Below are 18,016 nucleotides of genomic sequence, written 5' to 3' on the forward strand. Positions count from 1 at the left end.
TCCATAGCTGAGATGAGTGCCCCTGGAATTTGAGCACCACAAGGTTCTTCCTAATGTACCTTTAATAGCCTAGAGTGGCCTGTCAGCTGACAACTGAGGATAACTCCTGAAGCCACCTATGATGGTCCCTGCTTTGCCAGAAAGGCTGTGAAAGAAATTATTGTCCAAGGAGTGGAAATCGTAGGATAGCTGAGATCCTTATGCTGTGCCATATTGTGAAATGGAGCACGCTGAGGGAAATATTTGCAAATATGTCAAGGTGTCTCCAGATTAAGAAAACTGTCATGTGAAATTTTAAATTGGGGATGAATGCCCAGCTTCTGTAAAATGAAACTGCATTACCTGCACACACTTGCATAGGGATAGATCCCACTGAACACAGTGGAACTTGCTTTCAAGTAAACAAAGGTCTTGCTAGCATATCACATGGGGTTTTTTTTGTGTGAGGGGGTAACAAAGATGAAAAAATATAAGCTGCCAAATGTCAGAAACCACATAGCATTGTATCTCCTGTATACCGAAGTGTAAATTGCTAAATACCATTGCACAGCTCTTATGAAACACAGTCAAATGTTAAATATGCCACGTCAACTGTCAAGCATTGTAAACAAACACCAGTGTGCAATTCCAAAACAACAAAGTCAGGTATAATCAGATGCCAGGAACAGATATCATGCATCTGATGACTGTGCATCAAGTATATTAAAAATTTGAAATTTGGTTCTGGCCCCACCCACTGCTTGTATGTCCCCCCTGCTCTTACTGGTGGGGTGGGTTTAGCCATAAGGGAATGTGGTCCTTGGATTTTGTCTTAAACAGAGATATTTCCCAAACATGTTGCCTGAGACCCTTTTAGTTACAGATGTGGCTGAACTACCTGTCCCATCATCTCTGGCCATTGGCCATGCTTGCTGGAACACCTGAAAGGTCAAAGGTTCTCCATCTTAGCTGCAAACAGTCTGCTGTAGTAGTAGTAGGTGTGTGTGTGTGTGTGTGTGTGTGTGTGTGTGTGTTTACTATGCATTTGGACATTTCTTATGATATTGTAACCAAATTTTGTAAGCTAGTTCCTGAGATCAAAGTGCAGGTTTTCATATGTGTTTGCATATAATTTGACATAATTTTGAATCAAGATGGCATTTTCAAAACTGCAGTGTTACTGACCAAATCGTGCATGACGGTGACTGAGATCAATGAGCAGGTATTTGTCTATGTTTGGATACAGCTGGATGCTATTTTCTATCAGGTGAACTGAACCTTTCAAAACTTAGCTGTTTTAACCACTTTTTTTAAAAAAATGGTTCCTTAGAACACCCACTACAAGGCTGCTAATTTTATATACAAAAGACTGTGCATAAACCAATCAAAATAAGCCCCACCCAGTAGTAAGTGGCACACCAACCACTTTCCCCTATAGTAAGGCCTCAATCTTCATTTTTAAATCTAAAATGGCTCAGTCTGAGGTATGGCAATGCTGATGGCAACAGTGGCAGAGACAGCAAGTGGGGAAGTGGTTAAAAACCAAAGCCACCCCTGGACTCTGTCTCATGGACTCTGAAAGCTAGATGTGTCATTCCATGCGCCAAAGTCCACACTGATGTAACTATATATTGCTCTTTGAACGCAGAGTTATCCGTTTCCATCTAAAGATGGGCTAGCTTCCTCAAGTCCAATTTGTTACTGATCGCTGATAAATGGATATAGGATGTGCCATAGATTGGAATGGAATAGAGACTTGATGCAGTTTGCATTTAAAACCACATTCTAGTAATCTGCACTTTCTGAAACAATCCAAGAACTGAAATGCAGCCATCCTTTGGAATTTGCACTTCTCTGAATTTTGCAATCCTCAGGCAAGTAGCTTGTTCAATGATGCATGGACTAAGGTGAAGTGTGCATAAAAGCGTGTATATGTGGAAATATCATGCAAAAATACACTATGTTCTGGGAAATGAGTATATTAGGCAAAGAAATATGTATATTGGGAGGAATTTGCATGGAAATGCTGATGAACTTTCCTGAGAACTTTTTTAAAAAATCACAAACTGAAATGTGGAGAACTAAGCTTAGCAGTGGAAAAAATAAAGAGAAAACCAAAATTGACAGATTCACCCTCAGACAGCTCAAAATTAAGACAGATCCTTCCTATGCCACAGAGCCCTATCCACAAACTCACTGATCTTGCTGGGAGTGTGAGAGACCATAGCACCACCAGGGAACATGCCAGTCTTCTGCATTCAAATTGAACAGCCAGAGAACCAAAACTTAAAACTATTATCACACTTTAAAGGGATATGTATAAGGAAAAACAGGCTCACATGTGTCAACACTAGGGGCTGGGATAATGTTGATCCTGTGGAGGGACCCTATGTTATATACACAGTGGGTCTTTCAGATCCTATAATGAAAAAATGGTTTTCAGGCCCTTATCTGAGATCAGACCCTGAATTTTAATCTCTCTACCTGTTGAAGGACTTCATATTGACTTTCTGTGCTGTGTGAAAGAAATCAGCTTCCTGTATGAAGAGTCACTGTGCCTATGCCATTGGACAACATGAAAAAGATGTTTATGCAGCTAGGGATCACTCTCATTATTATTATTATTATTATTATTATTGGGGGGAGTATTACAGAAATCAATTTGATTGCTAGAATATGGCCCAGTTTTGAACTCTGCACATGCTCAGATCTGAATTCTGATGAGAAAATGAGCATTAGAGCAGACCATAAGACTCTAAAACTGACTTCTTGTCTGCATCTTCTGGGTTTTTCACAACCGTAAGAAATATATATCTACATATCTACATTCACTCGCATGGGGATATTGCACAAAACAGCTTTAAAACATACACTGGATTAATAACTTCTTCACACACACAATGTTACTCAAAATTCAACCCTTCGTCGTTCTGGAGATGCCACACTATCAATGTACACTAGAGGAAACAATATTCTTGGAGAGCGAGGGAATTCCAAATTCCAAATAGGAGACCTTCATAGCCTGAGAAAAACTTCACTGACTGCAAAAAAAAGTTAATGCACCCACTATGTACATAATAAGAGGCAACACACCTCCACTATCAAGTGATTTCCTGTTTGCATTACTAATGGAAGCAAAGAGCGAAATACCACTAAGAGAACCAACTTAATTTTCACACGGGCTATGCACTCCAAATAATATTCATATTACTGGCTAGCAGAGGCATAATTATATAAAATACTGATGTTAGTGTCAACATGGAGTCCTCTCACATCAGACTGTTTCAGAGATTTCCACATTTTATTTCCAAGACACAAGATCTCTGCTCACTGAAAGAATTTAAACACCTGGAGAGAGAGAGAAAGAGACTCGAAGATCTATATATTAGATGTCTGTGAGTCTTAAAACTACTACTATGCAAAATAAATAAATAATGCAATTGGATTCTAATTATAAGCTGCTTGTGGGATATTTTCTTATTTCTGGGAGCAACAGCATCTGAGGATAATGAAAGCACTTAATTCCCAGCGTGAAGCCAACTAATCTGATTTTTAGATTTTATTTTATTTTTTAAAAAATAGTGGCTGATATACCCGCATAGCCAAATTAATATTGGAAAATGGTGCTGAGTACCTGGCTTGGATGGTGGGGGAGGGTGTTTGCGGGGTGATATATATTTAAAGAGAGCAACCCTCTTCACATTGATGAATGTTGCTAATAAAAATCTGAACTGCTGTAAAATACTGGTCAAAAAGAAGAAAATAGAAATTGAAAGACTTGGCTTTTAAAGGTCAAAGATTAATTACTAAGAAAGCAGGTCAGTGAGTTTTCTGAACCCAGGAGAGCATGCTGTAGAAACCTATGTGTTATTGTGCATTGGTTTATAACAAACAGAAGGTACCAGGAATGGCTAGGGAGAGAACAGTTCATAAATAATATGAATTACACCTCTTCATCTCTCCTCTGCAGATAATGAAAGGCTGAATTGCTACCTGTAATTAAACTTTTTTTTTAAAAAAAAAAAAGTTTTCTAATCAGCAAAGCTTTATGTAGCCAAAAGTCACATGCAGGCATAACACACACTCACATACACACCACAGGCCAGAAGGTACTAATATTGTGTTTTAATCAATTCCGTCCATATGCAATGCAAATGTGGAACTACCATTGGCCTCGTGACTTTTATTTCTCTGCCCCAATAAATATGTCTGTTATATTCTAAGTGAAAGCTGAGGGGTGGGGGGGGGGAGAGAGAGAGAGAGAAAGAGAAAGGGGCAGGATCCAATTTCACAGAGTTTGCAAATGCAAAATTGTGAGGATTTGTTAAAGGAAGAAAGTATATATGCATGCTTCTGACGGCCAGCTGATATCAAAGTCGCCAATGAAAAGCATAGTCAGTGACTGGATTCCTTTTTCTTTTTTAATGAAGAGAAAAAAGAATGGGGTTAGCAAAATAAAGAAGTCACAATTCACAGCGTGCTTCCGTTTGGGAACTGCATGAATAGATATTACTGAGGGGAACTAAGCTGGACAGAGTCTGCCGTGTAAAAGGGACCGTCAGAAATAATCAGACTTGCTGATTGGTGAAGCTTTTGAAAGCACCGCACAGGTCAAGGAACATAAATAAGTCGTGTAAATGCCGAAACACGATGCCTTTTGTACATATGTGACAAGTTAAAACAATTTATCACAGGGTCAACAGAAATGAGAAAGCTGGGCGGGAGGTGGAAGTCCAGGACTCCCAACCAAGAGCAGTTTGCAAAGAAAAGCAGAAAATTCACAAGAAAAAGTCGTACGGCATTTCTGCTACATATTTAGCCATTTACAACGCGAACGAACAGTACCCATGAAAAGTCTTCCCCCAAAGATTGCACTCTTTTGATTGTAGAGCAGGAGCACATCTGCATTGCTTACAAATGACTCTGCTTTGTGTGCTTAAGCACAACCACATGATTTATCACACTAATTCGTTCCCGTATTTGACCACATCCCTTTGCACACATTGCAACCTTATTCTAGTTCCTTATGCTTTCTAAGAGAATTGAATCCAAGGGGGTGTTGCAGACGGGGGTGGGGGGGGTGGGATGACAACAACAGGACAGTGCTGAACATACAACTGCATAGGGTTGCTTTCCTGCACATTTATAGTTGTCATTTACCTGAAGCAACCTAGGATAAGCGACAAGATTACAGCTATCACTGACATCCGGTTTCAGGAGTGCAATTCAGAAGTTCTAATCAGCCTCTCGGCATGAACAGTCCTTGGTTAAAAAGAGAGAGAGCAAATTCTGTGTGCCCACAAGTGAAGAATCATGCGTTTTCCGTTTTTGTTTTATTGGCATCCCCTGAAAAATCTCAGACGCATACTGTTTGGAAATGTGTTTTTAAAAAACCCAAGCACATGCACACACACTCACACTGAGACCCAGCAACATTTTACTACAAAGGCTGCATATTCAAAATGAGCATAGTGCAATATTTCAGAAAGCAGCTTGTTTATAAAAACCACTCCACACAAACCTGGCTGGACAACTCTCCTACTACACAACCGGCATTTAGACACATTTTAAAGATATGCATCACTCCCAACAAACTCAATATAATAGAAACAACAACAAACAACAGCAAACAATGAGATTGACATGGAAAGAAACTACCTACCCATAAATACATCATCATCTTGAAAGGGGGGATAATCAAGGATTCTGCCAGCAAAAACGGAAGTCTCCTTTAGTTCACTAAGTATGTCGGAAAGGAAAGAGAGGAGAAAAAAGAGAGAGAAAGAAAGAACTGTGCCCAGTGGGTAGTTAAAAAAAAATCTTGCCTTTTTCTGTCAAGTCTTTACAGTTTTCTTCTTTTTCTTATACAAGTCTGTTTGTTTGTATGATTATGAGAATAGCACACACTCGTTCAACGTTTCAGTCGCTTTTCCCCCCCGTGGGAGAAGTGATTGCTTCAGGCTGCTTCCCCCCTCCTCGTTTTCCTCTTCCGTTTTTTTCCTTCTTCCTTTCTTCCCTCTCTTCCTCCCTAACTCTGCCTGTCCTTTCTTGACTGTCAAGCTTCCTTAGGTAACAATTCTTGGTGTGTCTGTTTAATGAGCAGATCCGTGCACTAAAAGGCAGCCAACTACAGTAGTAGAATCAAGAGAGTGAGAGAGACTGTGTGTGTGTGTGTGAGAGAGAGAGAGGGGGGGAAATATTATTATTAAATAACTAAGGAAGACTCCACGCAATGGAGTGAAGGAATGTTACATAAAAGAAATAAAAATCCTTAAAACGTCTTGAAGAACAGAAAGAAAAAGAGTAAAGTAAAGCAAAGCAAGAGATCCTAATGGCTCTCAAGCCATCACCTTTTTTTCCTGCAAAGGGAACCTGTTTCCTTTTTTTATTATTAAAATAATGATAAAATCTCACATTTCAGAACCCCCTCCCTTTAACTCAAAGAGATGATCCCATGGAAGAGAAAGTATTCTCCCTGCATCCCCTCTTTATCTCTTTAAATGTACTTCAGATAAAAGCAGCTGCTAGACAGGTCAAGGCCTTACCAATCTTATTACTCTAACACAAGAGTGTTCAACATACTTTTCTACAGCCATCTACTGACTTTACGGTGCTATTGCCACTGCTGTTTAAGCCCTGCTGAGAGATACCCGAGTATATGTGGAGTAGGGAAATGTTCGTTCTCTCTCTCTCTCTCTCTCTCTCTCTCTCTCCCCACCCCCTTCTCCCTTCTTAAAATATATATCTGAAGATGGCTGGGAGACTCATGGTTAGAGGATGAAGAAACCCTTCAAGTATAAAATGCAATCCCCCCCTTTCCCCCCGTTTTTAAAAATCAAGGCAAGTTTCTCAATAGTTTTCAATAGAAGGCAGATTATTCATCATATCAAAACAGGCTTTGCACACACAGATACACACACATATGGTTCAAAAGGGCACCACTTTCTCAGGATTCTTTGGTGTAGGATTTAAACTTGTCCAGCTCAGAAAGCAAACAAACATATTTTAACTGTTACATCAAAACCAATTTGCAATTTGTGAAGTTGCAGGAATCACTACCAAAAGACACAGTGTGCAATGGGAATATACAATGTTGGGCTCGTTTATCCTGGACAACACCAACAATGTTTGTGTTTTTAGAAAATAATAAATTAATAAAATACTACTCCACATCCTGGGGCGGGGGCATGAAAGAATGACAACATAAGTGATCGTTGTAACATGATGATATAAAATAATCAAAACCAGTGGCAATTATTGGTTAAACTTTTGCAGTACATGCATTTGGAAAGATGTGACCAGGCAGTAGATTGTGCAACATTTCATAGCTTAAAACAAACTGTTCTGGAAGCGGTCCTGTCACCTTTCTGAGCATCAGACACAAGTGTGGTATACTTGGGTGCATGTGTGTCCTACTTTAGAGAGGACAGTCCTCTTTCTTAATCTGCATCTATGCATGCATATTAGCATATGCAAATCAACCTCTTTTGCAGGGTGCCACATTTTTCCATTTTGAGGGGTGCATAAGTGGTCCCCCAGTATGTGGGCCAACACTATTATTTCACATTTCTGAAGGCTCTTCTTGACCTGTGATGCACTGTGCACACTTACCTTGCAATGGCCTACTTAAAACCAATTTACAAGCAGAAAAAAATGGGGGGGGGGCTGTTTGTTTGTTTTTGGTTAAAAATAGAGTGGGGAAATTACAATTGTTGTAAAGCCTGTTATCACACTTAACAGCTGAGCATAAACTTCACCAACTGCAGTCTGGGAAATGGCAAGCTATGCATAACAGGGTGATGTTAAAACTCATGCCCATGAACTGACATGTGTGTGGCATGTGCTTTAAAGAAAATATGCACTCAGAGATTTAACTTCCATAGAGCTGGAGGAAGGGGGCAGAACCTGCAGAATGACACTTACAGTAAAGCCACAATAATAACATCAAAAACTAAATTGAGAAAAGGCATCCTCACCAAAACACATGGGGGGAGGAGTAATTAATGAGGAGCAGATAACAAAAAATATGTATCTATTTGCCAAAATATATAAAAAAAATCACTGAAATTACTAAAAAAACAGAGAAAAGCTCCTCATCGGACTTTTCCCAGGTTCTGAAGTTCTACAATGCCTGGCCTTTTTTTCTGAAGCGAAACAGAATCATTTGGCCTTTTCCAATGTTCTGCTTTATATATCTGGATTTAGTACAGAGCTCTGTGTGAGCTCACTTTGCTGCAGCTGAGTTCCTTTGTACCTTTTCCCCTCGTTTTACCAGTGCAGACATGCACTAATTAAAAACACAGCAAAAGGGGAACAGGGAACAGTTTTTTATGTGATTATACGTTTGGTCACATCAAACTTGTTCCCCCTTTGGGGTTTCAAGAATGTGCCACATCAAATGTGGGCATCAGCAAAAACGCCACAGCAGAAGAATATTGAGGCAATCATAGGTGTAATCACATCAATATTTCTTCATCGGGGCACATGTGAAGATCACTAGCATGGGGGTGAAGAGGGACATATAAATTAACTGAAGCAAATGAAAGCAATAGCACTCTGCACATGTTCAATTTCCAGAACATTTACTGCATTTGCAAATATCTGTCAGGAAGCAGGAAAGAGTGGTCTCAGGGGTTGTGCCCGCAACCCCAAGTCATACAACTCCTGCCCCTGATGCTGCTATCATTGCTGGGGGTAGGCAGAGATCTTTTGTATGCACAGAGGCTCATCACATAATTTATAACATTTATGGTCCACACATTGCAGAAGCCTTCATGCATAGTGAAGTGGCCTCAAGTTAAATGGGGATTCAAAAGAATTGGAATCCAGGGCAGAGTGAACATGGGGAACATTAAATGCAGGGAATGAGGCTCATCCTTAGGAAACACACTTCTAAAGCAAAACTGGGACATGCAACAAAATGTTAAAGTGCAGAATGCTGCTGTTCAGAATACCAATGATATCAACCACTCCCTCTTCTCCCTCAGTATCTGCTCCCTCCCAAACATTAATCAGCATCCAGTGGCCTCTGAGCATACTGTTCTCCTGGGCTGATTTTGGGGTCCCCCCTTCCTTTGTTTTTCTTTCTAAATATTTTGTGTACACCTGCAAACTTTGACGTTTCTCTAGGCTTATAAATGCCTCCTTCTTATAAGACTGGGGAAGGCATTCCATTCAGTTCACATTTAAAGATGAGCGTACCTAATCCACACTTCTGGAATGATATGAAAACCCCAAAATAGCTATCCTTCGAAATGCACACTTTCCCAAATTTTACAATGCAGTTTTCTAGCCAAGTAATGTGAATAAGAATCCATATGGTTAAAAGTGTCTGAAAAATGGCCGTATCAGGGGGAAATAACATTTGGGGGGGGTGTTTGCTAAATTGTATCTATTAGGCAAATATTAATGCAAACATGTATTAGCAAATATTGAATTGAAATGCTGATGAATTTTTGAGAATTGTTTTATTTAAAATAAGTTGCACACTGATGGAGAAATGTGGAGAACTGGACCTAAGAGAAACCAAAGTGAACAGATTCTTCCATCTTTCTATATATGGGCAGTGCAGTTTTGGTGACATAATGAATCGTACTCACAGCCTGTATATGAGAAATAAGGGAAGAAATACATACTGAAAGAATTGGCTCCTAATTCAGACCTTCCTTTAATTTAAGGGGGAAATGTAGTTATATTTTTGGGTGCTCAGTCAACCAGTGACAAAGTCGTGCCTTAAATGAAGTCCCTGGGAACCTACATCTCCAGCTTAATCATACAGGGCAAAATATTGTGTAAATAATTTAAACACATCAGCTAAATTGTTGAATCATTCAGTGTGCCGTGGCCATTGGCAAATGGAGTGGCACTTGCTAAAGCAGCCCACAATGAGGTTCGCTGTGAGATATGATCGCAAGGGGCGTTTGGGAGCAGAAACTAAAATCTTGATGATGAAGTGAACAGCAGTTGAGAGATCTTTAAAGACCGTGGCATCTGGAAGCATTTCAGTGTGCCACCCTAGGATGCTCATATAAAAACCATGCTTCCCTGAAACCAACTAAATACCACTTCCTTGTGCAACAAAATCATGTTTCAAGTTCTTGTTCGTTTGGAGTTTTAAGGAACCCTTCAGCAAGCAAAGCATGGGTTCCACCACTTAGCTATTCTCCTTCCAATCCAAGGCGTTTGTTTATTCACCTTTTCAAATACTTCTAAGTCTATATCCGGCATTGTGGTCCTCAAGTTAATTACTGTGTATTGTGTGCTGTTTAATGTCTCTTCTGAATCCACAGCAAATTAATTTCATTGACCCAGTCCTAGTATTATGAGAAAAGGGACCAAAAATAAAATAAAGTGAACCTATCCATTCACTCTGTCCATCCCATTCAGGCTCATCAAGATGCATACAAAGCCTAGCCACAAAACCCAGAATGCCTTTTATGGTTTATTTGATGGAGATGGCAGAACCAGAAGCATATGTGCAGAGGCTGCACATGGGCAAATGGTTGGGGATCAGGTATCTAAAGAACTGCTACTTCCTGCCATCAGTTCACTGAGATCTTCATTTGGTGAACTCTGGTGCCCTCAGCTGGCTATCAGGGGGAAGACCTTTTCAGTGGTGGCCCCTCTTCTCTGGAATAACCTCCCCAAACTTCTGGAAGGTACTTTTACCTTTAAGTGTCAGGTTAAAACTCCCCCCTTTTTATAAAGACTCTTGGCTGACTTAACTTTTTGATGACATTGTTTACCATTTTATGGACTTTTAGATTTTAACATAGTTTAACAATTTCCCTGTGGCAGACAGACAGTTCTGTTCTTCTTTATTTGCAGATCTTCCTGTTGCTTAATTTTATTCACACTGCTGTACATGAGGTAGATTGTCAAAACAAAAAGTGACTAATAAATGTCATAGATAAATCCTACAGAAGCATCTCAGCGCCAGCAACTGTCTTAATATAAGGGCATTTGAAAATAGGCTTATTTCCCATATATGTAATTTATCTGAATATGTGATTCTTGAATCAAAGCATAAACACAGCATGGACAGGGGGGCAAGGAAGAAGAAGGCAGAGTCTTTAGACTGGGGTGTTTGTGTGTGGGGGGGGGTGCTTTTCTGGTTGGCAGACCAGATTTTTATCTCGCCACCCTGGTGATGTCAGGGGATGCTCTGCTTTGAAGCTAGTTTAGAGTCTTGCTGGTATCCCAGTGTGAATCACTCTTCATAAGAAGTTGCCCTATGGCATCGCACTATGTGGAGGGCACTAGTTAGATGAGTCCATACACGTGGTCTGAATTTTGATTCCTCTTCACCCAGGATGAAAGTGAATGCAAGGCAATTTTAGAAACAACAACAACAACAACAACAATAATAATATCTCAGAACAATGTATCACGGCTTAATTTAAAACAGGCAAAGAGGACCCTAAACCACAATCCCTATAGTTGAGGTGTCTCAATGAAAACAGTGTGTGTTCCCTAGCCCTCAGCACACTTCTGTTGGCAGAACAACCGTGAGCAGGGTCCCAGACACAAACAGCAGATCTTAAGGAGATTTGAGGAAGAGATTCCTGAAAAGTGGAAAAGCTAATTTCAAGGCCAAAGTCAGCACCTTGAATTGACCCCAGAAAAAAAGGGGAGCCCACAAAGTTCGCATAAAATTGTCCTAATAGGGCTCATTCTGCAAACCCCCAGAGACAAAGCTGACTAGAGCATTCCAAACCAACTGAAGAGATATGCAGTTTTCACAAAGCAGTTCAGAATTATCTCACATGATTGAGACACCTACTGTCAAAGATACGCACAGAACAGTTCTGAAATGCTGTTGTTTGCTGCATGTATCTTAATGTTCCCAAACATTCATTGTACTTGTCACACAGAAGCAAGGGGGGGGGGGGAATCACAGTTTTGAATCTGTGTTTTCCGTCACATGTACAACTGGCTTCCCTTTGAACTATACAGGCTAAATGCATTAGCACATTTTACAAGGAATGGCGCTTAATATATGAAACATCTTGTGCAATTAAGCTGCCACCCACCCCACCCCTACACACACATGCATTTTAAATTTGCTAACTTTTACCTATTCCACACAGTTCTCTGCAAGACTGAATAGGTGGTTATATATTCAGAAGCAGAGAAACACACAGTGCCTCTGTAACATCTCTCCCTTCTCTCTAAGTGAATAGAGACTCAATGGGCAAATCAGTCTATATTTTCCTGGGCTCTGACCACCTTTGCCTGAGTTCACCCCTAAATTTATTCCTTCCCATTTCTGCAACAATCTGCAAAGAAATAATATTTTGCATGAAAATTCACATTTAAAAGGGAATTCAAATATGTGTTTCTAAATGCATTCCCTCTCCAAACGCACATATTGAAATACAATGTCTCCAAATACATGTAGAATATATGTGCTTTATTTCTGCCTTTAATTGAGAACCATATAGAACATTCACTAAATGTGGAAGCTGGTAAATAAACAAGTTCCAAGTGAAACTTTAGTATGGGAGGTGTGGAGCAGCTTTGGTCATATTGGCATTCAAATATTAAATCTCCACCCCCATTCATCTCTAGTCTGAGAGTTCCAGAAGTATCAACAAAAACCCTAAGGGTTTACTAAGAAGCCATATATGGTGGTATAAGTGACTAGGGAAGAAGAGTGTCGAGCTACTACAGCTCAGGTTTATGTTGTAGTAATATATAGTAAATATCTTATCCAAACCTAATCATTGCACTGCATTTTGTTAGGAGGTCCATTTCAGAAAGGGACTTAATGTAGTACCACCTCCCATTTGGAACTGTCTCCCATTACACAACACTCAGGTATCAAAACTATGGTCTTCTCTCCTCTTTCAACAAACCCTCTCAGTGGAGATTTTTAGACCAGTTGGTATTTGCATCAAATAAAATTGTTTTAATATAATTGTTTCAACTGTTATAATAGTAATTGTGTTATATAGGTTTTATCGCATTGTGAAATCACTTCAAGGCATTTCATAGGGAGAAAATTATAAAGAAAAGAATTAAAAATAACAATAATACTTATCCTTTCCTATTTTGACTCGGCATAAAGCTTCTCTAAATTCAGCTACCACACAACTGTCAGCAATGAGGACATCTGAAATCAACACCCTGTGAGACCAACCTGTTCACTTTTAATAATGATCCCTCAACTCAGTGTGGCTGCTGTGCCATATATTAGATTACTTCATATTAACTTAGATAATAATGCATTTTCAAATATCACATTAGAAGGAATTAGATTCCAGTGGTTAAACTGAAAATAAAATTTCTGATAGTGCTTTAGTGAATCTGATTCTGTGAGCCTCAGGAGTACGGAAGAGGCTCCAGAAGTTTCGAAAGGGCGGTTAAAGATGTTATTAATACGATAAAGGAGTATGCACAGTTATAGCACATGAATCATTTTTACATCAAAATTTCCCTGTTTTTGGAGCAGAGGCGCTCCACAGACAGCATATAAAAGTTCTCTGAACTGTGCCTCGGGGCTGTATCAACTAATTATTTCTGTATTTGAAATTTTGTTCATTATGAAATTGATTACTCCAATCAATTTTTCCCCATCTTTTTTCCCTGAAACAAGTCAAATGGCACTCTCTGGTTCTCCCATTCAAGGAAAGTACAGAGCTTTCCTTTTGAGATTATGAAGCATAGTTTTAGACAGGAAATTATTTTCTCTACACTGAATTGGACTCAGAGCTGAAGCATGCCAATCAGAACCTTCTAGTACAGCCCCTCTTGGGTACCCTACTTCAAGGCAGGAACTTCATCATTGGATGATCTCCTGCATCAAAATACTAATACTGATAATCCCTGCACACAGAAAATTAGCATGTGTTAATAAGAAGAGGTCTAAACTATTCATATTGCTGATATGTTAGCTTTGATCATGTGGGGGGGGGGGGAGAGAGAACAACAACAAAATAAGGGGAAACATTCCAGCGTGTGATCTCTAACCATTAATTAGAAATTAAGACATCAGTACATTTCCCACTGTTATGTTTTAAGGTTCAAGGATAAGCATAGTCAGGAAGACATCTGGAAAGAAAAGGGGGGAGCTATTTTATTTGCCCTTCTTTGGGGACCAGGCCTCCAAACACACAGCCCACCCTCAGGTATGTGACAGAGACCCATCTACTGGATGTTTGCTATCAGAAATGAATGAAAGGTTTTTTGGGGGCGCACATGGGGGAAAGACAAGAGCTCCTTGTAAGTAGCATAGGTCCTAAACAGTAGGTCCTGAGAAGAGTTTGACAAACACCAGTAGTAACCATATGGTCCAACTGTAGATTCTTAATAAGTACAAATACCATTCACCTCAATTACCTTACTCATCTACTGTCACGCTTAACTGAATTCCACATTTTTCAGGTTGCTTTGTTTCACTTTCTATTAGCTTGCTGAGTGTACAATCAAGTTTGCTAGCATTCACTGAGCTAAGAGTTTCTGCAAGCTGTAACATTTACATTTGTGACACAATTGTGGGGAGTCGGGGAGGAACCCAGGTTGGAAAAGATGGTACAGTGTGATCCAAACCATTGACTCATAACTGAGAGGCCAGTTGCCATTGGCAAGGGATATGAAATTCAACCAGATCTTTGGAAGAGGGGTGGAAAGCAAGAGGTCTAATTTGGTTCTATAAACGAAGCCGAATAAATGGTTGTGGGAGTTGGAGAGATGGACAAAAATGTACGGTAATTTGTCACAGTTTTTCTTCTTTCCAAACTTTAGTTTTTACATTTCATAATCAGTCTGCCATCAAAAAGCTTCACAAAAAACTATCATGCACCTTGCTCCTAACATACACATTTTAATGCAATTTTGCATAATATGCAGCGCTTTCCAAGCAATGTCTGCCAATCCAATATAATGCAATTTTGTATGTTATACATACTTTCCCCTAAAACTTTCCTAATACTGGAAAATTGTATTGTAGAATCCAAAAAGTACATATTTCAGCCTCCCTGAGATCTAGTGATGAAGGGTGGTATATAAATCTGATAAAATAAATACAAATAAAATACAAAGTTAGCTGTGTTTCAGTTCTTGTGTTGTTTTGCAAAGAACAAAGTACCTATTGTTTTAATTTTAATGCAAGCCTACTTTGTTTGCAACTTTCCTGAATTAGTTTGCACTTTCCAAATTAATCAGCCTTGAATTTCTCCCTTATCCCTAGTTGGGACAAGTCAAACAATTATTCCGGCAATCTATTTAGTCACTGGTGATTGGGCCTGTTACTCAAAGCACAGAGCCCCTGTTGCAGAGCTGCTCAATATGGGTTTGGAATTATAGTGGGGAGGGGGGGGGGAGAGAATAAAAAACTGCAGTTCTAACTGCAGCTTAATTTGCAGGTTTCCCTGGTGGGCTGGCTGTAAAGATCTATTTTGTTCCTTTTGAGCCAATTTGAATAAGAGGCCATTGTGGGATACTGCTTGGAGGTCAGCGCCGAAATACTGCAAATGGCTTCATTTGTTTTGGAAAGAGTTCTTTTGATGCCCAGTCCAGCCACCTCTGTGAAGGATATTCCAGAAGAGTACTTTAAGGAGAATTGATGTCAACCAAGCTTTAAAGCAGCCATCGAACCCCACTGCTGCTCACTGGCTCATGAACACCCTGGCCACTTCATGTCAGCTCTGTTTTTGTCTGTGTTAATCGATTCTAGCCTATATAATTAGTTTCCCGTTTTACCTTTTACAGTGCTTGGGCAGCTGAGGGGAAATGAAACAAAAGCAAGGAGGTGTGGGCAAACTGGGGGGGTGGGGGTGGAGAAGAAAGATTTCTCGACTTGGAGAGTTGAGAAGGAATATTCAGAAAAGAGTTCTGACCAAGTTCTGAAGTAGAGATGGAGAACTATTTTCAGTCTTTGGCTGAGTTGCTTCTTAAAAGCCCTTGGGTACCAGTTGCAGGGAAGTGTAAGTGGGGTGAGCTGCTGTGTGCTCAGGTCCTACTTGCAGAGGCATCCAGTTGGCAGCTGGCAGAAGAGGATGCTGATGGTCTGGTCCACTGGCCTTATCTAGTAGGCCTTTTTTCCTACTCTTACGCTTAAGCTTAATGTGAAGGAGGGAATAGTGAAGATCTTATTAGTCAATTATTGCAAGCCAAAAACAGTAGCATTGCTTGACATGGAAGAGATGTAATTGGTGCCTCTGTAGTGTCCTGGTGTACAATTTGGCTTGGAATATGGCCCAATTTGGGAAAATTGACCTGTAAAGTTGGAGTTTTGAGGCATCCAAATAAGACTGATAAATGTATTTCTGCGTGGTGTGACTTTATAACATACAGAAATACGGAGGAACATGGATAACCTCCACTGCCACCATACAAATAGGTTTGGTTGATCTGAACATTTCCCCTCTTCTATAAATGAACAAAACTGCTGTTAAATGAAGGTCTTGTTAATATTTTGGATTCAATGTAAGAACACCTGCAGATATACTTACCTGGTAGATCATGACAAAATATCACATGATTTGAATTTAAATTATACTTTTATTCTTTGATAGATGTTTGCGTCTTTTTATATATGATTTTGCTTTCTACTCTGGACAATAGTATCTTTCTCACATTTAGTGATATCTGTATATTTCCTTTTTTTACTAATGAATATAATAAACATAAATATAGGAACAATATGGGAGAGGGTGTGGCTGGTCAGCAGAAAGCTGAACAGGCACGTCCCTCCTATAAAACCAGCACATGCTTCAACTTTCTGCTGCAGGTCCTACTTTGGGTATACGTGACAAGATTGCATCTCTCAGGGGCAATTAAATCCATAGGTGGGTTACATATCATGTGAAGTGAAGAAGTGCCTCCTTTGATTTGTCTAAAACCAGCTGCTTTCTTATTGTTCAGGCAGTATATGATGGCTTTTTATATCTTGGTAGAAATGCTAACTTTTTAAAATACGAAAAGCACAACACATTTTCAAAGAGATTTGTCTTGAGGTCCAAGCCAAGCACGGCATGCGTGGAATGCCCATGCATTCCATCATGTCTTCACAAAGAGCATTCTGTAGACATTCTACAGTGGGACATCATTAGTGTCTCCACTGAAAGACAGGGCTGTTCTCCAGTTCCTCTTGTTTCCTTGACCTAACAAGTATTTTGTTTTCATCCACCGTTTCCCTCTGAGAAAGGCGAGTTTCCAAGCATGAGCTGTCTTTCAATCACATGCCAGGGGAGCCCTCCTAGTCCAGTGAATGAGAGTGAAGATGTTAAGGGCGATGCACAGGGATTTGGGGAGGTTTCATTGCCAACTCCTTTAGGCTGTTATTTTGCTTTTAATGGGCTCACCTCCCTCCAGCCCACACTTAGCGAACCAGTTGTTGTCATGTGCCTGGCTGAAGATGTATCCGCAAAGTTAACTTGATGCAGGAAACTTATTTTCCTTCCATCTTGACTTAGCAGCAAACAAAGGAAGGAATGCCAAGTGACAAAAGCCTGCTAGGGACCTCTCCTCTCTTTTGAAGATCCATTTCACACCCCGTATTCTGGTGGGCATTGAGCATTTCCCACACCGTATCTTGCAAAAATGCACCATTGTGCAAAAGATAACTCTCCCTCATAATTGGTTTGCTGAAATTTGTTCAAGTTCCAACAATGCCACTGGGGAAAAAAGACACTACGTCATGGTATTTTTATGGGGGCGGGGGGCGTGCTTTGAATTGGCAGCCTGCTGGCCACTGATCACCACCATTGTTGTGGCAACAGAGCAAGAGAGTTAAAACTACAAAAAAATTGCTTTTTACGAGGAAAAACTTTCTGCATCCAAGAATTCAAAAAAAAAAAAAATTCTTCCAGCTCTTTCAAAAAATTTAATTTCTTCCCACTCATTTATGAAACCCACTCAGTGCCGGATTTACCTATAAGCTAAACAAGCTATAGCTTAGGGCCCCACTCTCGGGGGGGGGAATTAAAGAAAAAAACACCTGGATGTACATTTCCAAAATATAAAATAAAAAAACAAATAAAATAAAACCTACATACAGCAACAGTGTTTTGTGTTGTATAGGCTCCTATGATGT

At 39.8% G+C, this 18,016-nt stretch overlaps 1 protein-coding gene across 31 annotated transcripts in view; it reads right to left on the reverse strand.

The window, feature by feature from the left end:
• RBFOX1 (RNA binding fox-1 homolog 1) overlaps nt 1-18,016 on the reverse strand; it is a 1,493,407-nt gene that overhangs the window by 468,785 nt on the left and 1,006,606 nt on the right. The window contains exon 1 of one of the 31 annotated variants that reach the window (XM_081840286.1): nt 5,642-6,108. The exons of the other annotated variants lie outside the window; for them this stretch is intronic. Coding sequence (XP_081696412.1) covers nt 5,642-5,659 — 18 coding nt within the window. The 5' untranslated portion in view covers nt 5,660-6,108. Of the gene's footprint in view, nt 1-5,641; nt 6,109-18,016 lie in introns of those variants that run through there. 31 annotated transcript variants of the gene reach the window in all.

The sequence above is a fragment of the Podarcis erhardii genome (genome assembly GCF_964252035.2).
Source record: "Podarcis erhardii genome assembly, chromosome: 14".
Taxonomy (NCBI): Eukaryota; Metazoa; Chordata; class Lepidosauria; order Squamata; family Lacertidae; genus Podarcis; species Podarcis erhardii.